At 31.6% G+C, this 26,232-nt stretch overlaps 2 protein-coding genes across 7 annotated transcripts in view; both read left to right on the top strand.

Moving 5' to 3' along the window:
- Window positions 1-2,526, top strand: part of LOC134715473 (palmitoyltransferase ZDHHC16B-like) — a 33,107-nt gene extending 30,581 nt beyond the window's left edge. For all 4 annotated transcript variants that reach the window (XM_063577659.1, XM_063577661.1, XM_063577660.1 and 1 more), the window contains one exon: window positions 418-2,526. In XM_063577659.1, the coding sequence (XP_063433729.1) occupies window positions 418-535 (118 nt within the window). In that variant the 3' untranslated portion in view covers window positions 536-2,526. The remainder of the gene's footprint in view (window positions 1-417) is intronic.
- Window positions 2,527-7,977: 5,451 nt separating this feature from the next.
- The window catches only part of LOC134715471 (acetylcholine receptor subunit beta-like 1), a 29,963-nt gene continuing 11,708 nt past the window's right edge, over window positions 7,978-26,232 (top strand). For 2 of the 3 annotated variants that reach the window (XR_010106727.1, XM_063577656.1), the window contains exons 1-4: window positions 7,978-8,124; window positions 14,544-14,689; window positions 24,808-24,852; window positions 25,665-25,774. Coding sequence is in view for 2 of the 3 variants with exons in the window: in XM_063577656.1 (XP_063433726.1) it covers window positions 8,034-8,124; window positions 14,544-14,689; window positions 24,808-24,852; window positions 25,665-25,774 (392 nt within the window). In the remaining variant the exon portion in view is untranslated. The remainder of the gene's footprint in view (window positions 8,125-14,543; window positions 14,690-24,807; window positions 24,853-25,664; window positions 25,775-26,232) is intronic. The other variant, XM_063577657.1, reaches the window with a different exon arrangement.

Below are 26,232 nucleotides of genomic sequence, written 5' to 3'. Positions count from 1 at the left end.
TGAGTTACTAAAGAAATATGTTATTCTTTTTTAAAGAAAACTTGCATTTTATCAATGTTTTTACATCATTGCAGCTTACCAAACAATTGAAATGAATTTTCTATAGAACATATGATACAATAATTTAGAAAAACAAATTTCTTGAACATTTTCAGTATTTATTTGTGAAGTCTTTTTAAATTTTTAAATTCATTTTAAGTTATGTAAATGTTTTGATTTGTTTATTACTAAGTCATCTATAAAACAGATTGAATGGAATTCATAATTCTTTGGGGGATGCTAATTTTCACAGATTTCATGTGTAAAGATGAGTCCTGAATTTAAATGTTCAACAAAGTAAAAAGGTTCTATAGGCATGTATGCAGAATATGGCAAAACCTATTGGTTCTAACCTGCTGTATTTGTTTTATTTGACAGAACAATATGGAGGCATATATTATTACCATCTACTCATCCACCAGAAGGAGATGGATTACGATGGCCAAAAGCTCAATATAAATATGACAGAAAGAAAGGAATATTGCAGCTCTTATGACAAAAACTGTATCAAGGCAAATATGAATGACAATATTTATAAACCAATTTTATCAAAGACCATAGATATATTATATATGTCATTTATGAACTGTTTGTGATCAAATTTATTCCATTATTGTTTATTTTATTGCGAACCAAATGAAAGTTTTCCACAGAGTCGTCTGCTCTTGACCAGGGTATTTAAACTTTTGTCTATTCTCTTGTCCTATTGAATAACTACAAAAGCAATTGTTCTCTGTGTAGATTTTATGGCCCCACAACAAAGTTGTCAGTGCTTTATAGTTAACCCTAGTCCATCATTCTGTCATTCCTCAACAAACCATTATACAGACTTTTTTTCTATGCGCCTTCAGATATTGGGCTAATTTTTGGAATGTCAGTTAACCATGATAAGTAACAGATCAAGTTGAAGTTTAGTTCCGTTCCGCTGATTTTTGTCCAAATTAAAGGTTCATCTAAAGACAGATTTTGGACTCTTTTTAAACACTTAAATGTCTATTTCACTTGATTCAATTAGTTTATGTGAAAGATTTTAACTGAGTCAGTCATTAAAAACGCTCGGATTCAACCTTAAATATGAAAAATCTATCAAATATGCCAAAAAAACATCACTTTTCAGATGTTTTTTGGCAAAAATGAAAGTGGCTGCATTCTCAACCTTTATATATGTTTTGTATTATCATCAAATACAACTTACAATTCAATATTATGAATGAACACAAATGCGGCCACTTTCATTTAAGACAGAAACCGTCTAAAATTTAACTACAATGCTAAAATTGTGAAGATTTTAGTAATTTAGCATGACTTAATGAGATTAGTACCCGATATATGTGCATTGTATTGTCAAAAATAGCCCATATTTATGTAGCAGAAGCATTTTACTTTCCAATAAATAGCTAAAAGATAACATTTTCACACTTTTGTAAAACTGCTATATTTTGGGGCCAAAAAGGGGTCTTACTGAACCTACTCCTTTATTTTTAAGCTATTATTTGTCAAACACAAAAAAAGCAAACTTTAAAATAGGTAAAGTATTGAAAATTTGATCAGAGATCAACTTTTAGTTTTTGAAACAGTGTTTATATTGAAACTATTAAAAAAGTTATATTGATATTGAATAAATACAACACTACATGCAGTTTTATGAGACCTTATTTGTACATGTATTTTCATCATTGACAGTTCAATTTTTCGTTCAGGTAAATTAATCTGTGAGTGATAGATTTCTCCTAGAAGAAATTTAAAGGTCCCAGTGAATTAACTACACAGTGAACTATTTGTTAGATGGGACAGTTACTTAAAAAAGTTTAAATCAACAGGTAACTTGCAGGTGAATCTGTGGAAAAGTATCATTGGGTTCACAATAATTGTTCAGATTGATCCATGTTTTATGTTCATGCCTTTACATTATAACATTCCTCCAGGACTTTTGTGCTTGTGTGTTCTTGTGCATTGTGTCAGATACCTCAGGTGATGAACTAGAATTTATTGTTTTATGTAAAAAAAATCTTTTGTTTGGGTCTTCCTATGTAAAGTATATCAATTTAATAAAATGTCACATGACATAGTTTGTGTAACATATAGCTATAGAGTGCAAAAATAAAACATATATGATTGCTTATTTCATGCTGAACTCACACACTTCTGTGCAATATTTTATGTTCCTTGACACTTATTTTGTTTTAACTTGAAAGTGTGGAAAAGTTTAGATACATGTATTTGTATAACATTTATTTACGATTCTAGGCTTTACCATACTCATATGTATATTAATAGTATGAAAATAATTTGTATACGTTCAAATGTATTTCTTATCAGTTTGCATATTCTTTAAAAATTACAAAATTTAACACCAACCTTAACTTTGATATACATGTATTGCGTTTTAATGACGTTTAGTAATAGACTGTAAGAGGCTTTGCAAGCTTTTCTAATATTTTGAAATATAGCTGTATAGAAGGGAGAAATAAATGCAGCTGTAATATCTGTTTCTTCATGTTTTTTATACATCGCCAAAAATTTTTTGCGTCGTATAATGTTATCATGTCGTCGTCGTCCATTTAGTTTCCGGACAATAACTTTAGTGAAATTTTAGTAAATGAATCTCTATAAAAAAATTTCCAGAAGGTTTAATACCTCTAAAGAAAGGTTGGGATCAATTTTGGGCCCAATAGTTTAGTAATTAGAGGCCAAAAAGGGGCCCAAAATGAGCATTTTTGCAGTTTTCAAACGATAACTTGTGTTTAAGTGTAAGAGTCTTTCTGAAATTATTCCACAAGTTTCCATACCATGAAGGGATGGTTATTATTGACTTTGGGGGGTTATGGCTCAAAATGTTTTGGATTTAGGGGGAGAAACAAGGTTTTTCTGGTCAATGGACAAATTAAGACAATTTAAAGCAGTGTAAGGGAGGTAATTCAAAAGCATTTAACATACAATGTATCAGGTATGTTCAGATATACCTCCCTTACTCTTCTTGTAAATTATGTATAAAAGAATGTCAGGTTTTTGTCCAATTGCAAAAAAGGGTAGTAGTGAAGAAGAAATCTTTAACTGCACAATATTGTGCAATAGATTTGTAAGATTTTGACATTTGTTTTGTGTCAGAAACTCATATTATGTCAAAATTTTTATCACAATTCAAATTCAGAGCTGTATCAAGCTTGAATGTTGTGTTCATACTTGCCCCAATTGTTCAGGGTTCCACATCTGCAGTCATATAAAGCTGCGCCCTGCAGAGCACCTGGTTAGGATATGTAAGCAAACTTGCTTTCTTTTTTGATGATCTTGGTTTTGATCTCTTGATTTTTGGTTAGTGCTTTTTAAATTATAGAATTGCATTTTTTACTCAAGAAGAGTTAAATTTGTCATGAATATAGTATGCATTTTTGTTAACAGAAAAAAATCCAGTTTAAATTTTTAGCCAGTCATGAATGTCAACTCATATATTGGACAAACAAAGACAGGTTACATTTAAATATGATCAATTAATGCTATTATTCAGACTATTTTTTCCATAATCATGTAAAATTGAACTTCTTATATATTTTCTTCTTATCCTTGTGTAATGGTTGTGAAAGCATGTTTTACCCATTGTGTATGCTTGTTGACATTGCTTCATGGATGCATCACGTCATAGTGAACAAATCATCGATTGTATGTTTCTGTTTTTAGATGGGCATTTTAGTTAGAAAATTATGAAGAATTACAATTCTATACACATGTATATAATTGTGTCATGTGATATAAATCTCCTCTTTTATAAAGATTTATAAAAAGAAAAATGGGGGTTCATGGGCAATTTTTTGAAGGCATTCAAATGGATAAAACCAGAGGATTTCTAAAATCTGACAAAAATTACAAAACATGACAAGCAAACATCCTTAAATATTCAATTTTATCTAAATAAATTGTTATTTTATTGTGAGTTTTATTTTTGTATTCCCTGGATCAGGTGAAAACAGAGGTTGCAGAGATGCTTAACTGGTATTGGCAACTGCAGCGACATTTGATTTTTATATTACCCCTGCCCCCCTTGTCTTTATATCCATCCCTACATCTGTATATAAATACAGGTAGTATGCATGTCCCAAAATTGGTTTCCATTCTCTAAAAACTTTACAAATGGAAAAATTACCACAAAAAGGCATCACTTTTACTTTTCTGAGTTATGTCCCTTTATAATCAGGGGCGGATCCAGGATTTAATGTAATGGTGGGTGAAAATTTAAATGCTCCCTGAGCGGAAGGAGTCTAAAAAATTTTGAGGTTAAATTATTGTAATTATTGAAATATTCTACTAGAGTGGGTGGAATGTAGATATCTTGCCAAGATAAGCGTGTTGAGAAATATTTTGTGGTAAAATTAGAGAAAAATTATATTTTCAAGATAAAACCGTCTCAATCCACCCCTATAACAATCTACAATTTCCATAATTAACAAGAAATCTGTGAGCTTTTATTCATTTAGACTTCCTCTATATATTCACGAGAAAAATGGGACTGAACACAAATAGAATAGAGATAATCCGGAGTACACAAGTTGGCCCTCAATATAAAATAAAATCAAGTGAATGCTATGTAAATGGTTGCTGGATAGCTGGTGTTGTATTTCTATTAGTCAATCGAATATATATTCAGGGTGTAAGGACCTTTACCGTTTAGTTTAAACATAATTATTAATAGTGGATTTGGAAATAAGTTACCTGAGATCACCTCAAGTTTTTGGTGGGTTGGTGTTGCTTAGTCTTTAGTTTTCTATGTTGTGTCTTCTGTACTATTATTTGTCTGTTTGTCTTTTTATTTTTAGCCATGGCGTTGTCAGTTTATTTTCTATCAATGAGTTTGACTCTCCCTCTGGTATCTTTCGTCCATCTTTTATTACAACTTGTATCAATCCCTTTCCACTTTGTGAGTGCGAGTTCTGCCTTTTAGCGGCATGCTCTTTTTTATGTGCAAGAGATATTGCTCTCTTTTAATATGGGTCAACCATTTATCGTCCCCTTCTGGAGGACTTTCATCGGTTCTGAAGACCGTACTCGCAAATTGTGGCGAAAATTCAGTCGGGGGATGTAACCAAGAACCTTTGTGATAGTAGTCCGATGCACTATAACCACTACACTCCTTGACCATTTATGCATGCTTTGGCAACATTTATAGGTTGCAAGTGAAAAAGTATACTGACACAGAGATATTAGATTATGATACAAACTAATAAACTAACCTTTCGCTTGAACCAGTATGTCTATCTTTCATTAAGAACAAAATCTAACCTAGAAAGTATTTGGCCCTGCTATGATGAAATAACCAACCCAACCGCGGGTAGGGCACTTTTACCTTCTTTGTTGCAAAGTGGGTTAGAAACGTTTTGGAACTTCGATTATCAAAGAAATTGTTAATAAAAATCACAACTACAATGTAACAATTGTTTTACTTTAACTGCTAAAAGCCTTTCACATTTGTTATCAAATGCAGTACCATTTGTTATCAAACGCAGTACCTGAAAAATTCCTTTGAAGTATATAATGAGGGAGGGGCAAGGGGTTTAACTGTTATGCAGTTATGGGGCATTTTAATTCTTTGTTATCTGTTATTCTGAAAATATATCTACTGTTAGCTGTTATTGTCTTATTCTTTGTTAGCTGTTATAGGACTATTATCTATTTTGTTATCTGTTATTGTGAGAATCTATTTGCTGTTAACTGTTATTGAAAATTGGAATGTTAGCATTAAAAGCCATTTTGACAACCAATCTTCCGTAGAAATTGAAGACAATTGAAAATTGTGATTTGAACGGATAATAGTCTCATTGGCACGCTTACCACATCTTCTTACAATGTATATCTATTGGGGTCTTTCTACTGGTAATATCGGGTGGCCCTGTATTTGCAGAAGAATTTCAGTAACATAAATCCCATAAACATATTAAAATCAATTGGACCCAGGACCATTCCAGTATATATTATTATTATCCTTTGTAATAAATTCCGTTGTCTGTGAACATGTAGCATTTTGTACAAATTATAATTCACTTATTACTTGTAGATCCTTGTACAATAACTTATAGTATGGATTTTGTTATAAAAAATCATTGGTACACCCTATAGATTTTTTTTATTCAATGACCACATAATAATTTTTATGCTGTACTATTACACCACTGTCCCTGATGAGGGGAGGGTTGGACACCAACTAGCATGCTTAAGTTGACGCAGTCACATTCTGTATGTGCCTATTTCCAAATCAGGACCCTGGATTCAGTGGTTGTAGTTTGTTGCTGTGTTACTAAGTTTCCCGTTCACTATTTTGTGGATAAATCAGGCAGTTAGTTTTCTCCTTTGAATTGTTTTACATTACTAAGTGGTATGGGTTTTCTTTTAGCATTTATATTATAAGTGCTACTCCCTCTCTTTTCATTTACATGAAAGAGAACATTGACCACCATATTTTTAAAAGCTTTTTAACTGCTTCACATGGCGAAAATTGAAGCTCAGAAACCATTGGATCAAATGCAAATAAAGATGTGTCTTCAGTTTAATTTTTCGACAAATACCCTTTTAAATATCCTACAGCTTCTACAATGCTGTACCCAAATTTTCCATTTTCTATAATTCCACATAAGATGCATGATTGGTGTTTCGATCACTTGGTGTCATCCAAATTTTCACTATGTCCAATTTCTATTTTACTATCAGATTTACCATAACTGGCATGTGTGTGTCAGTTACATGTCCTGTATCCACTGATCTGCGTATTTTTGTATTTTATAAGTAAGTTTTATCATGAGGTCATTGAATTAAAAAAATATATTGTGCATCAATGTTTTTTTTTTATTACTTGTTAAGTACAAATGTATATATATTGCTTTTCAGAAATAAAAAATCTAAAAATCAAATTGATAATAAAGTGTCACTGGCTGCACTACTTTCAAACATTAAATAAAAAAACCTAAATCATTAAAAATTGATCCCTCAAATGCCCTAGCCGATTCAAAGTATCCGTATATCATAAACAGAAACTAGTAATTTCGTTCAGAAAAATTCATCATCCATACTATAACTTATTGTACAAGTTAAGGGAAAAAATCAACCAAGGCAGAACTGCCTCAACGGCCGAAACGTCTTGTTTATACAAATTACATTTTTCTAGGTCCATACCACAAGTTATAAACTAAGATCTACGAGTCATCTACTGGCCGGATTGTTCCTGGACAGATTTATTTTCATATTTCATTTACTGTTATCTGTTATTGTCCCTTTTCAATTCCTAGTTATCTGTTTTTCACCAAATCAATTCACTGTTTTGCTGTTATGGGGACCCCCCTTGCCCCCCCTCCTTGAGGGACTTGGACATATATATTTATAGCTAGTTTGATAAACATCCTAGACCCCTTGCTATTATAAAAAATAAGCCTGATTTTTATCACGCGCAAAAGTGACTAAAGCCCTCAAAATCCTAGCTGAAACCCTGATTATTTTAAGTTTATATTGACAATTTGTTTTGCCTTTAACGACTTTATAATTAATCAATTATGATATACTGACATAATATTGCCCCGACGAGTGATGATGATCACGCAAAGATAACTCTTACAAGAATAAATAAAGGTGCACAGTAGACCTCTTTTGCAGAACAAAATTACTAAAAGATTATAACATATTTATCATTGTTTATGTCATTTAATGAATAAATATTTATTTTATTATTATATTATATGTTATAACCTCAATAAAAAAAAATTGAAGTGTGGACGATAATAAAATGTCTCTGGTCTCACAATGCGTGGCCGGTATGTCACATGGACGATGTGGCGGTATGGAAAAAAATCTCCTATGGTCGACGCCTAACGTGCTATGAGACGGCTAGCTTTTTCAAAAAGCTTTTACTTGTTACAGATAAGATCTATACAGTATCCCTTAACAAACAATCAGAACTGCGCATGTCCTACACTCCATTTATGTTCTGACTTTGTGTGTTAAGAGAAATATTATGCAGTATGATTTTAAAGTATCATTGTTCGCTCTATGCGATTTTTTCCTGTCTAACAGTTATGACAGCAATATGTCATGGAAATCGCATAAAGAGAGGTAATGATTTCAAATTCACCTATTCTTTTTTTCCCCAGCAATTTGATGAAAAACTGTGTCCATGTGATGTAGTCATGTACATATAATTTATATATATATATTATACTAGTATTACTACATCTATGTTGCTATATAGATACTTCGTAATGCAGGAACACTTATTGGTTATCTACATTGAAATGAGAAAGTGGAACTGATTTTAAATATTACTCGGCAGTGCTTGATTAATACGTACTCCTGTTACTATTATATACGATGTTACAATATTACGTCCTTGCTGCTTGCATGTATGCTTTTCAAGGTTAACAACCCAAGGCCGTAAGTAGGCATCTTATTTTAGTGAGGCAAACTAATTGAGCCGGTCGAAGCGAGGCGAAATCCTGCATTCTAGGCATTTTTAGAGAGTTTGATAATATTTTGAATTTGCACACTTTTTGTAAAAAAAATCATATTTTAAGACTTTTTATAAAATAACTAACACCAAATTTTTAACAACTTTTAAAAAATTTATATGTAAGATAATCATCCAAATATCACTGATTTGAGTCTGCTGCTAGAGCATAGAACAAAATTTGATACAGTAGAGTTTGCCAAATTTTTCTATGGGCGGTTCAGTCAAATCGTTTCAGAATCATAATTTGGTCTGCTGATATCCTTATTGCGATGAATATGGAGCATGACAAGATCGAAAATCTGTCGCCACTCATGCATGCTCTTTTTCAAGTTTTCAGTCATTTCAGGGCAGTCTATGTTTCTAAAGGTAGCACATTATCATCAACACAAAGATCAATGTCTTCTTCCAATTCCTTCTCCATCAGCAATTTGGGAGCAGCATCGGTAGTAACAGTTTTGTTTGCAAAAGGGAATTAAGCTTTCCTGTAAGCACCATCATACAGTCACAGTTACAAATTATTAAACTCACTTTTATGCTGACAAAGAGTACACAAACTGGGGATATAATGAGATAAGATACATGTATATGATTCTATCTATAGAGTAAGTATATATTTAATATGGGTATAGGGCAATTGGAATGGAGTTTTTGAGGTTTACATGTAGTTCCGTAACCCTGAATATAAAGAAACGAAATTCCGTAGTCCCGAATAAGTAAGGACAAAATCCTGTGTTAAAGGTTCTACCATTCCTCATTAATGGAATATGGAAAATTCTTTCAATTGTTAAGGTTAAAGAACCATCATCATGAATAAAAGCTAATCCATGCATTCATGTTTCATATTATTTATATTTTATTTATCTGTAAAGAGATAGATTAAAGTTCGTGAAATGAATACGCAGACAGGACTTCTCCCTTCCGAAGACAAGTACTTGATTTGTCAGTCTACTTATCCTAATAAATTTATATGCAATACTCAGACTCTGCTCACAAAAAAATAGTTTACTAGAATTATTCCTTCTTTACCTTCAGGGTCGCTTTTCCTTTTTCTGCAAAAGCCTGGTTTTAACTAAAGATCAATCAATGATGATTATAGTTATACTAGGTTATATGTAATAGAGAAACATCACCCGTTGAGATGCTAAGTTAACGTTATATCTAGGAAGGATAGTTTAAAAGGAATGATAACAAGTTATAGAAATTAAGGTTGAGACAGAACAACAAATGTTTATTATATTTATATATATATGTATAACAAAATAATCAGTGTCAACATTTTAGTGAGGCAATTGCCTCACTTGCCTCAAGGGTAGTTACGGCCTTGCAACCTGTCAACCTCTGAAACCTTTAAAGAGGGAGATCTCCCCCTCAGCTATGACAGCCAGAGACATGTCTCTGTGACAGCTAAGGAGAGATTTTACATATGACCTGTTTTACTTAAAATCATATAAGACATGTCCCAATTCAAATGCATTGATCGGCCAAAAAAAGGGGGGGGGGGTTTATCTTCAATTATCAAGGATATCAACAGTCACAGAATGTATTGGAACCAAGCAGTGAAGATAACAATAAAACTAAGTCGGGTAAAGTGAAAGCAAAAAGTGTTATGTTCCAAATTGGTTCAAATGATTTAGACACAAAAGAAGCAGAAGAAGTACTATTAGAAATAGAAAAATTAATAGTTTAATTTAGTTTAAACAAATTTTAGTTGCAAAAGTAGCAAAAAAGGATTGGACACAGTTATAACAACATTTAGACATCATCTCCCAAAAATAGACAAGACTAAGAAAATATTACCGAAATCAACATTTGTGATAGGCAAACTGCTTCCAAGATACTATGTACAGATCACATATTATTACTTGAATATGAAAAAAAGAGAGCTGATTATAACAGAATTTTGTAATGAGAAATCTATTAAATTTGTTACATATGCTAATTTAAAGTTTATTGCTATCTATGATGGGGTACATGCTAGTGAGACTGGTGTTAAAATTATTGTATCAAACATGCAAAAGTTTCTTAATACCTTATTCACAGTGTGGGAACGAAACTGTATGGTTTTCTAATAATTTGGTCATTCGGGGCTCCGACATTTGCAAAATAGAAATTAAATTGATCGCTGTTGTGTGACAATTTTGATTGTTTTACCCGGAGCTCCACCATTCTAAGGAAAATGTTTGGATGCATATATCTTTCTTATTATTTTATTGGTTCATATTAACATAAAGAATGTTTTAGCTATCAAAACTTGAAACAGAAACATTTTATAGTAGCATAAGAGTTCATCAAAGTTTCCATCAAGCAACTTGTCATTTTGCATATATGTTGGAGCGCCGCTTGACAGTCTCCCGAATGACCAAATTATTAGAAAACCATACAGTTTGGTTCCCACACTGTTATTAGACCTGTATAAAACTTCAAGATGAAGTTTCAGAGACAATCACAGTGGTAAATTTTATAGTAACCATGCATGGCAATGGAAATAGAAATTTTAACCACAGGTATATAGATAGGAGACAATATAAAGATAAAACTCAAGATGTAAGATATCAAAGATATCCATACAATGATGACACACAGCTGTCATGGCAGGGTAATCATTATAGCTACAACAATGAGACATCACAAAACATGAATAACAATTATAGATACAACAATCACACAACACAAATTAACAGCAGGGATAATATGTTATCACTTATAGGATGTATGTTAAAAGAAATGAAAAACACATAAGTTCTTTTCTTTTGTTTTGAACTAATTGAAAAAAAGCTAAATGATGTTTTAAACAATTGATATATATAATATAGCAAAAAACAGGTATTATTGTTGTTTTATTTTCATTTATTTATTGTGTTTGTTTTTTTTTTTTTTTTTTTTTTGTTATTAAGATATTAAAGTATAGATTTTTAGCTCACCGGGCCTGAAGGGCCAAGTGAGCTTTTCCTATCACTTGCCGTCCGTCATCCTTAACTTTTACAAAAATCTAAATTATCTTCTCCTCTGAAACTATTGAACCAATTCAAACCAAACTTCATCTGCTTGATTCCTAGGGTATCTAGAATAAAATATCTTCTCCTCTGAAACTACTGGGCCAAATTTTACCAAACATAGCCAGAATCATTATTAGGCTATCTAGTTTAAAAATTGTGTTTTGTGACAGGGCAAACCAACCAAGATGGCCGCAAGGGCTAAAAATAGAACATAGGGGTAAAATGAAGTTTTTGGCTTATAACACAAAAACCAAAGCATCTAGAGAAAATCTGACAAAGGGGTCAAATTGTTTATCTGGTCAAGATCTATCTGCTCTGAAATCTTTAGATGAATCTGACAACTCGTTGTTAGGTTGCTGCCCCTAAATTGGTAATTTTAAGGAAATTTTGCTGTGTTGGGTTATTATCTTGAATATTATTATAGATAGAGATAAACTGTAAACAGCAATAATGTACAGCAATTTAAGACTCAAAAATAAGTCAAAATGACCAAAATGGTCAATTGACCACCTAGAAGTTATTGGCCTATATAATCAATTTTTTAACAATTTTCATAAAATTTGTAAATTTTTACTTACATTTTCCACTGAAACTACACGGACAAGTTCATTATAGATAGCTATAGAGATAATTGTAAGCAGCAAGAATGTTCAGTAAAGTAAGATGTACAAACACATCACAATCACCTAAACACAATTTTGTCATGAACTGTCTGCTTCCTTTGTTTAATTCACATATACCAAGGTGAGCGACACAGGCTCATTAGAGCCTCTAGTTAACTGGAAGGATGTAAAATTTTGCATCAATGTTGAAAAGAAATGTTTAATCTAATTGTTTAAGAGAAAAAATACAGTTCAGTCATTTTCAGTATAGCTAATTATTTTTGAATAATATTAGTTTAATGAAAAATATCTTGTATGATATCTGTGAAATAAGAATTGGTCATTTTCTGATTCATTATAAAAACATTGATTGATTGATTGTTGGTTGCTAAACAGCCAGTGGCAAATATTTCATGCATATTCAGGATGAGAACAAGTTCACAATAAATACAACAGGTAGGTCTTGTCTTAAAAGAGGCCATTTGGGATGATGGTCAGGGAAATGGGAACTGCCACTAAAAAATGAGGGTATATTGGTTAGAGACATAAATTTTGTCGTGCAACAGGCCACCTACAGGCTCTCAAAGAGTTGTTGCAAGGGTTCTTAACGTGCAAAGAGCGTGGCACTCTCTTTTCAACAGTCATCAGATTTAACATCCCCATTCTGACAGGACGTGACTGGGCACAGCCAAACAGACGCCAAACTTCGGCAAGCATTTTACTGCCGAGGTCAGGAGAAGACCAAGTGACCATATTTCTATTCCTCAGTCACCGTTGGGATTGTTTTACAAAAACAAAATAGCTTTAAATGTTATTAGAAACCAGGGCCAAATGCCTCATGTTGGAAATTAAAAAAAAAAACTGAAACAAAAGATTGTCTATATTCTTCAAATCAAATTGTTTTAACAGAAAGTGTCTTGCAAGAAGCAAGTTCTCCTCACTCTCTGATGTCGCCCCTGCATGTTTTTTTTGTGATTCATGTTTCTATTTTATTTTTAGTTTTCAGAGGTGATGGTCTTTTGTTTGTACTTCTGTATCCCGGGTTAGTCTTTTGTTCATTTATTGTCCTACTTTATGACTAGAGTCTGAGTGTTTATTTTCATTGGTAAACCTGTGGTTTTGCAATGTTGCATATCCATCGATGTCGCGGTAAAATGGAGTTAACGTGCATGGTATCTAATCTCACACAAAGTCAATGCATAGAAGAATGATGATCAACATGATCAATGGTTAAAGTGTTTATTCCTATTCTTCATCTTGATAATTGCTGGAGGGTCTTCAACAATAAAAAAATAATTAATATTGTAAAACAAGGTCAAGATGGTCCATAGTGTTTACTTCAGCAGTACTGGTACTTAAAGTGTTATACTGCACTGTCACTATATTTAGAACTTTTTTCTCAAATCTTCTGGGGGCCTTCAGTGGACCCTAGACCCCTTGCAAAAAAAAATCATTTTGCCTCACTATTAAAATATTCTAGTTACGACCCTGGAAACAACCATAAGATACACATTTGTGTATCAATTATTTTTATACAATCATGTTGTCATGGTACATGTAGTTGTCCAAAGGGGCATTTAGTTTCCAGACAATAACTTTAGTTTTAGTGAATGGATCTTTATAAATTTTACCAGAATGTTCAATACAACTAAAGGAAGGTTGGGATTTATTTTGGGGGTTATGGTCCCAACTGTTGTGGAATAAACATGATAAAGGGCCAAAAAGGGGGCCTAAAATAAGCATTTTTGTAGTTTTCAAACAATAACTTGTGTTTAAGAGTCAGTGTGAATCTCTCTGAAACTATACCACAAGTTTCCATACCATAGACAATTTAAAAGCAGTTTAAGGGAGATAATTCAAAAACATTTAACATACAATGTTGGGTATATATTTATATATATTCTGATTAACCTCCCTTACATTACTGGTAAATTATGTATAAAAGTAATGTCGGGTTTTGGACTTATTTTAAAACAAGGGGGGCCGGTAGAAGTAGTTTTCAATTTTTTTTCCTCCAAACTTTTCAAAAATTTGAGAAATTTGAAGAAGAAATCTTTAATTGCACAATATTGTGCAATAGAGTTGTAAGATCTTAACATTTGTTTTGTGTGAGAAACCCATATGTCAAAAATTTGATCACAATCCAAATTCAGAGGAATGTTGTGTCCATTCTTGCCCCAACTGTTCAGGGTTCAACCTCTGCTGTTGTATAAAGTTGTGCACTGCAGAGCATCTGGTTTCTAGTGATTATTCATGACCCCTAAAAATTTTAGTGATTATATATTATCCCTAAACTAGCCAGTGATTTTACATAATCCCTGAATATTTCAGGGATTCTACATAATCACTGATTTTACAAATTCACTGTAACAATTCAATTCAATTCTTTATTACTTTGAGCAAGTGTATATTAAATATTTATTTTAGGACTAGGGAGTGATGATGAAGTTAGACTTGTTAATGACTTGTTTGGAGAAAAAAGTGGATATAATCCCTTAATTAGACCAGTTGAAAATGTCAATGACACCCTAACAGTTGCATTCAATGTTGCATTGAGCCAGTTGATCAATATTGTAAGTAATTTATTGATATATGCAAAAGTTAGCCACACTATTTACATTTTTTATTTATAAAATTTAGGGCTTTGATAAACATTCCACAATAATATCTGATAAATCTTGGAGTGAATCTGACCTATCTTATGATGGAGGAATATCACTTGTAAATTACATATTTTAAAAAATATTTATAATTAGTGCTTTCCTAAATGCATGAAATGAGAGGCTTATAAATATCTTAATATAAACAAATATTCAAACACTCATTTTGAATTCAGAAAGATCACACAACCTCAGACAGAACAGTAATAGTAGAAATGATTCCTTTAAATCAAAATGTTACTGAATACAAGTTTTTAGATTCACAACTTACATCACTTAAAAGTAATGGTTGGTTACCTGAATCGCGCTTTAGAGGATATCGCAAAGGGCAAAAAGTTGTAGAAAAAATCTTCTACCTTAGGCAATCTTCTTGTGTTTTTGCATAATTATTTTGTCCCCAGTGCAACCTAAAAATCCATGGTGTCCATTTGTCCATCTGTGCATGGTTGCTGTCATTCTTGTAAGCAATCTTACACATGTAACAATTCTTGACAGATTTTTCTGAAACTTATATGATAGGTTTTTATACAACCGCAAAAATGTTTGCGGTTGTATAATGGTATCACGTCATAGTACCATTAAGTAGAAGGTTGGGATTTATTTTAAGGGTAATGGGACAAACAGTCTAGGAATCAAGGGCCAATAAGGGGCCAAAAACAAGCATTTTTATACGACCGCAAAATTTGAAAAATTTTCATCGTATATTGCTATCACGTTGGCGTCGTCCGAATACTTTTAGTTTTCGCACTCTAACTTAAGTAAAAGTAAATAGAAATCTATGAAATTTTAACACAAGGTTTATGACCACAAAAGGAAGGTTGGGATTGATTTTGGGAGTTTTGATCCCAACATTTTAGGAATTAGGGGCCAAAAAGGGCCCAAATAAGCATTTTCTTGTTTTTCGCACAGTAACTTTAGTAAAAGTAAATAGAAATCTATGAAATTTTGACACAAGGTTTATGACCACAAAAGAAAGGTTGGGATTGATTTTGGGATTTTTGGTTCTAACAGTTTAGGAATTTGGGGCCAAAAAGGGGTCCAAATAAGCATTTTTCTTGGTTTTCGCACCATAACTTTAATATAAGTGAATAGAAATCTATGAAATTTAAACACAAGGTTTATGACCACAAAAGGAAGGTTGGTATTGATTTTGGGAGTTTTGGTCCTAACAGTTTAGGAATAAGGTGCCCAAAGGGGTTCTTTGATATGCTGAATCTAACTGTGTATGTAGATTCTTAATTTTCGGTCCCGTTTTCAAATTGGGTTAAGGTCCAAAGGGTCCAAAATTAAACTTAGTTTGATTTTGACAAAAATTGGAATCCTTGGGGTTCTTTGATAAGCTGAATCTAAAAATGTACTAAGATTATTGACTATTGGCCCAGTTTCCAAGTTGGTCCAAATGGGGGTCCAAAATCAAACTTTGTTTGATTTCATCAAAAATTGAATAAATGGGGTTCTTTGATATGCCAAATCTAACTGTGTATGTAGATTCTTAATTTTTGGTCCTGTTTTCAAATTGGTCTACATTCAAGTCCAAAGGTGCAAAATTAAACTTAGTTTGATTTCAACAAAAATTGAATTCTTGGGGGTCTTTGATATGCTGAATCCAAACATGTACTTAGATTTTTGATTATGGGCCCAGTTTTCAAGTTGGTCCAAATCAGGATCTAAAATTATTATATTAAGTATTGTGCAATAGCAAGAAATTTTCAATTGCACAGTATTCAGCAATAGCAAGACATCTTCAATTGTACTGTATTGTGCAATAGCAAGAAATTTTCAATTGCACAGTTTTGTTCAATAGCAAGAAATCTTCAATTGACAGTATTGCGCAATAGCAAGAAATATCTAATTTCACAATATTGTGCAATAGCAATCAATTTTCAATTGGAGTTATCTTTCTTTCTCCAGAATAGATATTTGTGCAATAGCAAGATATTTTCAATTGACAGTATTTAGCAATAGCAAGAAATATCTAATTTCACAATATTGTGCAATAGCAATCAATTTTCAATTGGAGTTATTTTTCTTTGTCCAGAATAGATATTTGTGCAATAGCAAGATATTTTCAATATTCTTTGTAAATTTGAGTTATCTTTCTTTGTCCAGAATAGTAACGTAGTTGAATCAACTAAAATCATTGCTTTATACAATAATCAATGTATTTTCACCATTACTACCAACTGATAAATTAAAACAAACTTTAACATTCAGTGATAACAAGCACTTTTTTTTACATTTTAATATTTTATGATGTATTTAAATTAGCAGTTATTGTTGCAAACTCCATTAGAAATTTGAATTGAGATCAGTTTTGGAATAAGGGAAAGTTTTTCTCATTTCAGATTTCATAAATAAAAATAAAATTTCTTCAAATATTTTTTTGAGAGGAATATTATTCAACAGCATAGTGAATTGCTCAAAGGCAAAATTTTTAAAAAGTTCATTAGACCACATTCATTCTGTGTCAGAAACCTATGCTATGTCAACTATTAAATCACAATCCAAATTTAGAGCTAAATCCAGCTTGAATGTTGTGTCCATACTTTCCTCAACTGTTCAGGGTTCAACCTCTGCGGTCCTATAAAGCTGCGCCCTGCATCTGGTTACATTTTAATATTTTACGATGTATTTAAATGATAAATTATTGTTGCAAACTCCATTAGAAATTTAAATTGAGGTCAGTTTTGGAATAAAGGATAGGGGGATGTAAAAAAATTGGGGGGGGGCGCGGGTTCAATTTGTCTCATTTGAAATTTCATAAATAAAAAGAAAATTTCTTCAAACATTTTTTTGAGAGGATTAATATTCAACAGCATAGTGAATTGCTCAAAGGCAAAACAAAAAATTTAAATTCCTTAGACCACATTCATTCTGTGTCAGAAACCTATGCTGTGCCAACTATTTAATCACAATCCAAATTTAGAGCTGAATCCAGCTTGAATGTTGTGTCCATACTTGCCCCAACCATTCAGGGTTCAACCTCTGCAGTCGTATAAAGCTGTGCCGCCCTGCGGAGCATCTGGTTGAAGTTTTGTGACAATAACTTATGTTTAACTGTATGGATCTCTCTGACATTGTACAACAAGGTTCCATATAATGAAGGGAAGGCTCGGTGTCAATTTGGGGTTAATATCCCTGAAGAATTAGGAATAAGGGGTTTGAATAAGTGAGGGGCCAAAAAAGGGTCCCAAATAAGTATTTTTGTAGTTTTCAGTCAATAACTTGTGTTTAAGTGTATAAATTTCTCTGAAATTATACCACTTGTAAGCTTCCATACTACAAAGGAAGGACAAAAGGGGTAATGAATCAAATCATTAAGCAACAAGGGGCAAAAAAGGAGGGGGGACAAGGTTTTTTTCTGGTTAAAGGACAATTAATTTAGACAATTTAAAAGCAGTGTAAGGGAGGTAATCCAATTCCAATTAAAATTTAAGGAATACTGTTATATATTTGTTTTATTACTTGATTACCGGCACCTCCCTTACACTGATATTAATTTCTTCAAATATTTTTTTTGAGGAGATTTATATTCAACAGCATAGTGTATTGCTCAAAAGATTATATTTTTTTTAAGTTCAATAGACCACATTCATTCTGTGTCAGAAACCTATGCTATGTCAACTATTTAATCACAATCCAAATTTAGAGCTAAATCCAGCTTGAATGTTGTGTCCATACTTTCCTCAACTGTTCAGAGTTTGACCCCTGTATTCGTATAAAGCTGTGCCCTGCGGAGCATCTGGTTATTACATGTAGCAATGTCTACAATGTCTTGCTTGGACAAGTTCAAAAATCAGTTTTAAATTAATTTTTCAAATAGTTATGCGGCTAGTGTCTCTAGGAAAGATTCATAATATGGAAAATTGCATTGTTAGCTCTCTCATTTGTACAATTCTTTATATCAGCAATGTCTGTACACTTTAGAAATTTTGTGCTGATCAAACATTTGTTATGAGAAATGCCCCTTGTAATAATATATTATAATGGTAATTACATTGCATTTGCTTTGATTGGTTGATTGTTGTTGTCTTAACGCCACTTTATTTTTTTTTAACTTTTTATTTTTTTATTTCCAACAATTACAACATATACATGATATACATTCAATATAATACATATAAGATAGATACAATGTCATTTGTATAAATAAATCTTAATTGGAAATATTTTACATTTTCTATTGAAAAGATAAAGAAATAAAAAAGAATAAAAAAAAAAAAATGAAATAAAGATAAATAAATAAATAAATAAAGAAGGAAAACAAAAAACAAAACACAAAAACAAAACTCAAAAGGAATATCCAGTTACATCCCTATCTTTATTTTTAATATCACATTATTATGCTGAAAAAAAATATTACGAGACATATTTCTTTTGTAACAGCCATCAACACCGATCAAGTACATATTAAACATGGCAATAATATTTTCTTTAAAAAAAATATAATTAAGTAGTCATAAGTAATTGTAACAACAACAAAAAAGACATTAGCCAGTATACAATAATAGTTTTTCAAAAACATTCCATACATTGTCAAATTCAGTTATCTTTTTATTTTTTACAGCTATCATACTCTCTAATTTATACATATCTTTCAGTTTTATTATAATTGCTTGCAATGAGAGATTCTTTTAAAGCATCTAGAATTATACATATAAAGAAAAATCATGTTATATGGGTTGTTGGGAAATATCTTGGATAAGTCTCCAAAAAGAAAGTTTAATTTATTCATTGGGAGACTTATTCCACTGGGAAGGAACCAGTTATCAACATCCTGTAGAAAATCTTGTACAGTATTGCAATTTCAAAATAGGTGTTCTATAGATCTGATTTACAAAATGTACACAAAGGATCATCAGTCAATTTTATTTTAACTAAATACTGATTTGTGACAATAATGCAATGGTTAATCCTATATTGCAGCCACTGTAACTTACTATTTTTAGTAACAGCAAAAGGCAGTCTGAAAATCTTTTTCCAGTTCAGGTTCTGTTCACCTAAAATTTTAACCCACTTAAGCTGTCCAGAAGAGTAACATTGTTTCTTGTCAGTACAGAATACATATCTTGATCCTTTACAATGTTTTAAAAATATTTGTAGACATGATGGTATAAAAGGATAAACTTATTTGTAAGATCCTTTAGGGAAAGATTTGGATGCCTCTTTCACTGCCGAAATAACACTGCTAAATTTAAGAAAATCTGTGTTAATGTTATATATTTGCTTAAATTGATCAAATGAAATATACAATCCATTTTGGTCAACTATATCATTTACAAATCTAATACCACTTTTGAACCAATCTTGATAAAATACTGATTTATGACCAATCTTAATATTATTATTTAGCCAGAGTGGATTTGATAAAAATGATTCATAAGTAAAATTTCTTTCTTTTTGAATAATCATTTCCCAGGATCTTAGTACATCTTTCCAAAAATGGTTGTTAACTGTCATATACAGTTGTCTAATACATGAAATATAATCAACACCACAACTAAACAACTTTCTTTTATCTACATTTGACATGAAAATATTTTGCCATTTACTATCTCTCTGCAAAATCCTCCTAATCCATGTTGATTTAAGTGCTGTAATGAACATATTCAAATCTAGCATTTTCAAACCACCCTCCAAATAATCTTTGATTAGAATATCCTTCTTAACTCTATGTATAGGTGAGTTCCGTATGTATGAATAAATAAGTTCATTTATTCTCTTAATAATATCATCTGAAGGATTTGGCAGAGAGATAATGAGATGGTTTCCAATAGGCAAGACTAGAGTCTTAATCACAGTTATTCTCCCTATAACAGTTAAATTCCTTTTAGACCATTGTTTTAAAGTATTTTTAATCTGTACAATTCTTTTTTTTTATAAAGATTGTCATAAAAATATTTAACTTCATTCAAAATATCTTTTTGTTTTGTTATAATTTCCCCATTTTCTTTCTCTACTTTGGGAATAATTTTGCTCATAAAATTTCGTGATTCTAAGCCACAGAAATAATTAGTAGATTTTTCCCCTTCCTGTATCCATTGGACATGGGATCTTACTAATTTCCCTTTTAATTTTTGTGTTCGGAAAACTTTCAAGCTCATGTTTTTTTGCTTCTAATGCGTTCATCAACTCTTTCCTCTAATTGAGTTATTTCATTTCGAAGATTTTGTTCCCTTTTTTCGTCTTGCTTTTTTTTATAGCTTGAGTATGAAATTGTCTTCCCCCTAATTTCCATAAGAAGAGTCTCAAGCAAAAGCTGACAATTAATTCTAAAATGAATGTCTGTATTATCTATTTTGTCAATATTTTCCATATTTCAAACTAAAGCACAATATTATTTTTTCACTTCCTGAAATTTTTGCTTAATAAATTAATGCCACTTTTTGGCTATTTCATGGCGGCCAGTATTGGAGGATCGGAGGAATTTGAAATGCTGGGGAAGATCAATCATAGTCAATTAAGATTGGAGATAAGTGCGACCAAACAGGCGGGGTTCAAACCCACAACCTCAGTGTTAACTGGCTATTGATTACAGTAGTAGGACTACTTAGACCACTTGGCCACCCAGGCCCCTGCATTTGCTATGACTCCTTCATATAAGCTAGTAATTTTGGAACAAGTATGGGTTGTACCTGACACGATTATCTGTGCTTTCAGCATGTCTGGGACATATATAATTATGGGGTGTGTCACTGAACTAGTACACATTTTGATAAAGGGACCAGCTGATGCTCTCCTCCAGGTGTAGCATTTTATTGCTGCATTGAAGACTCATAGGTGGCCTTCCACTGTTATCTACTCTTTGGTCCCATTTTCTCTTTGACATATTCCCCATTTCCATTCTCCATTTTATTGATTGTAATACTTCTGGATACCCATGATCTTGTAAATTCATGGACATATGACACTATTTTAATGTCAAAGCAAGTTTTGATGAATGTCAGAAAACATTTTTGATATGCCACAGGTGTGCTGAAACTATGCCATGCATATGTTACAGACACGCTAGAGCCAGATAAAAATGTTTATGCTGCATAAAAAGTTAAAATGTTCACCAAGCATATACCTTCTCATTACTTTGAACTTATGCAATATTTGCCTGTTAATAATAGATATATTGTTATTCCTTTTTTATGTGTATGGCTCTGGTCTGGCGGGAGAGATCTGTTTGCGCCAAAAATGCGTCCTTTTGCGCCACAACTTTTTTTCTCTAATGCTACATTTGCGCCACCTGTTTTAAAATTACATGGTACCATTTGCGCAAAAAATAAAATACTTGATTGCGCCAATTTAAAGAAAAATATTCCTTAAGCGAAGAAAACATTGTTCTATTACAGTCTCCTGATTTGGAAGGCAGAAGGCAATATAAAAGTGTAATATAAATAAAATGTCCATTCCTGAATCCATGTATTGTATACAATTGCTGGAAATACTTCGGACAGCACTTAAATGTTCCATCAGCAAAAATATCTTCTGCCCCGCATACAAAGAAATTTCAAGTAAGCTTCACAACCGAGAATAACAATGCCACTTTCAATATCATTTACTAAAACAAACTCTTCTTCTTTATTTGTGATCACTCCTCACTTAAAATGTCTTGAAATTCTACTGAACTTTTTGGTTGGGCAGGGTACAGTTATCCTTTCTCTCTGTACATAGACTGTATTATGCACTTCAATCATTTTCTGTAGATGTTCCTCTTCATGATGAAATAGCTCCGTACATATGATCTTAGCTGGTCTTTCGGGTATATTTTCTGTAGCTTTTTATTGCATGCTGTTCTTAGTATTTGATGCTCTAACTTTTGTGGGTCTGTCTAAAGTATATGTGCAAGATTTCCACTCAGACAAAAATGATACTAAATATATTTTAATCTTTAATATGTACGTCGATCAATATGTGTTCAGGAAAATTGGCGCAAATGAGTTCCGAAAACTGGTGCCATTGATACATTTGGAAAAAAAAATTGGTGCAAATGATACCCCTGAAAAACAGTAATTGGCGCAAAAGAAGTGCTGCCGGTCTGGCTGTGGTTTAACATCTAAGAATTGAAATAGTTAAATTCATATTTATGATCTGTGGTTTAACATCTCAGAATTGAAATAGTTAAATTCATATTTATGATTTATGTCAACATTATTGTAACAATTATAAAAATCATTGTAATAAATTACTTTGCTCTTCATGGGCCCTTTAATTGAAATAAAAATATCTTATCTTATCTTATGAAATACACTCTAACGATTGCTTATCTGTACATCTGGTGCAAGTCGGTCTATATGTCAATGTGTGACACAAGCATCAGATATTAATCAAAAGTTTAAAAGATGATGGGGGGGGGGGGGGAGGAGTTTTTTCAATAGTACCCTTTTACCTATATTTAAGCTTTGATAGATAAAGTATGTGCAACATAGTGGACAATGGAACTTAACAAATTAGTAAGCCCAGTGTGGATTTACAACTCAGAAATTTCAGAAATGGATATATATATATTTATAGTTATTTGACATTTCATAGGGCTAAAAAATGGGAAAAGTTTAGATTCATTTATAGATAGACAAAACTCACTCTGAAAATATTAATGTTCATTTTAATCTTTTGTAAATTTATATATATAATTCATATACAAATCACAGGCACTTGTCTCAGAATTTTTCCCCCTATATATCTTAAAGTCATAAGAAACAAGTGACCGGTGAAAAATAATGTTTATCCAATTCTTGCACCAATGCATGCATTTATCATAAACTTAGTCTTCTGTGCATGATTTTATCATTTTTTACGCAACCATATCGTATAATTGTCATTTTTTTTTCTCTCTGTCTGTTATGAAGTGAAAATATTGCAGCTGCTTAAATGTCATGTTTTGAAGCCAAAGTTTACAGATAGTCACCTTATAGTAAACAAATAACATAAAGCATGGATATTGAGCACGTGTTTAACATGTACAATCAGATAATTGATTATTTTAATGACAGATACATGCATTTTGCGATCGCTGGATTTTTATGATGAGGGTTACGCTCAGGTCACTATGCAAAGGGAAGATATGTTGGCATTTGTTGCTTGGAAGCAATTAAAAATAAGTAAACTTCTTCTAAATGTGGACAAATTAAAGAATTTTCCTCAGAAAAAAGTATATGTACATAAATGGTATAATGAAAACTATCAATTTTGTTATAAAAATATATGCACATTTTTTTTTTTAATTTGAGGTTTCTTATGACTTTAATATAAAATGTGTTATAAGTGCTTGTGATACAAATGTATATTGTGAATAAAAAAAGTTAAACAGTAAAAAAAAATCATTTCAATGAAGTCTTTAATTCAGACTTCACCACGAAAACATAAACACCCTTTCAATGGAGCCGTTTGTGTTGTCAAAATCTCTTGACATTCATGCTTTACACATGTCAATAATATTGTATATGTACCTTGTTGTGATATCACGTATAAAATAGAATAATGTAAAAATTTGAAAGAAATTAAAACTCTAAACTTTTTTATGAAGAAGAAATAGACAACAAATATGATATGAATACAAAAATATCTTACATTAAAGACATATTAAATAAATATAATCAGAATTTTTTTTTATTTATATACAGACACATAAAACTTTGTCAAGATAAAAGCTTTTAATTTGATATGGTACAATGATTTTATTGTAATGAAATATGTTACCAAATTCTGTATAAGCATAGAAGTTATATTTACTTCCATGGTATAAGTGACCAAAATCTAGAAATTGAAAAGAGTAAATATTTAAAATTCCCTTTAGACTTTGCAAACTTTACAATGTTCTTGAAAACCAGGAACATTTCACTTTGGAGTGCAATAAATAATAAATCATGAAATTGGATTTAAAAAAAAAATTAAAATGGGAAACAAATTCATGTCACTTTCAGCAGATAAAAAAATAATAAAATTATTAAAACTTTTATCAACAGAAGTTTAAGTCTAATCTGAACAGATAAAATATATGCAAAATTATGGATTAAATTCAGTATTTTATATATGTATTGCAGGATGAAAAGAATCAGATAATGAAGACAAATGTCTGGCTTCAGATGGTAAGTTTATAATCATTTCAGATGACTTTAATTTTCTATGGTATTGATTTTGACATTTTCAAAATCCACACTAGATGTGCTTTAAAATATATCAGTGTCAGCATGGTACAAAATAAACTGATAAGCAGTTTAAAAAAAACTGACTGTGCCATGATGATAAGAAATAAAAATTAAAGCCTATGTTCAAATAATTCATCATAGAAATTCAAGTCAAAATATTACTTATTTATCATGAATATAGCAGTATAGATATAAAACAATTCATTATAGCATTTTGGCCTATTATATATACTACATCAGTTTGTCTTCACAACTCATCTGAAACCAAACTAGAGAATTTCTAAACTGTAGGTAATAAGGACAAAGTATGATATTAATTTTTTTTTTCTATGCTTCTTTGAACTTATAATTTTAACATAAATATACAGCTGCAACAGTCTGTCATGGCTACTCCTCCTAAAACACAAAACACAGAACTTCATGAAGCTTTCTAGTTAATGAATCCATTATATGTAGATGTGGATATCCATAATAATTTGTTGTCCTTTGACTCTATAAAGACTTGTACAAGTTCTTATTTATAACGAAGTCAAAGGGGACTAATAGGTTTGCACTACATCCGTCTGTCTGTGTTTTCAGAGTTGTATACCTATATTTCTTAATATTTGTCATGAATAATTTCTGATGTACAGAATCAAACTAAAGCTCTATTGGAGTAGTTGTGTTCAGAGACCTCAGTTTTTGTATTTCTCTCTATTACTAAGTTATACAAGGTTTCAGGTAGTGCTAAGATTTTTATTTTTATTTTTCAGTATTGGCATGACTACCAAATTAGGTGGGACCCTTCACTTTATGGTGGCATTAAAAATATACGCATTGATCATGAGAAGATATGGAGACCCGATATTGTCTTATTCAACAAGCAAGTATATGTTTCTTAGTTCTCTTACCTCATATACATTTCCAGAAATATCCTTGGTTAAAAGTGACCTCGTGGAGACAGTGTTTATGTCATATGGGGTTAGTGGGTGTGGTTTATTGTAATACATGATTAGTAGTGGTGTTACAACCTATTATAAAAAACAAAACAGAAGAAATGACTGAAAAGTTTTGCCGTGACAACAGATGAAGAAGTTGATAATAAAAAAAGGCAGATAACACATTCAAAACTTACAAGTTATTGGTTATTGTAAGCATCTGATTTGGTATAGACCATTGGAAGTAATGATAGCTAGGTCATTTATATTGAAGACTTGATCACTAGTCTAAATGCCACATGTTATAATAGTCAGTAAGATAAATTTGTTACACAGTGTGCTAGTGACTACAATATGTAAAGTGTCAGTAAATAATATGGGGTTCGAGCTCAGCTTCACTCTC

This window comes from Mytilus trossulus, chromosome 4, assembly GCF_036588685.1.
Source record: "Mytilus trossulus isolate FHL-02 chromosome 4, PNRI_Mtr1.1.1.hap1, whole genome shotgun sequence".
NCBI classification, from domain to species: Eukaryota; Metazoa; Mollusca; class Bivalvia; order Mytilida; family Mytilidae; genus Mytilus; species Mytilus trossulus.
The sequence above is the reverse complement of the archived record's forward strand: the minus strand, read 5'-3'. Positions and strand labels throughout refer to the sequence as shown.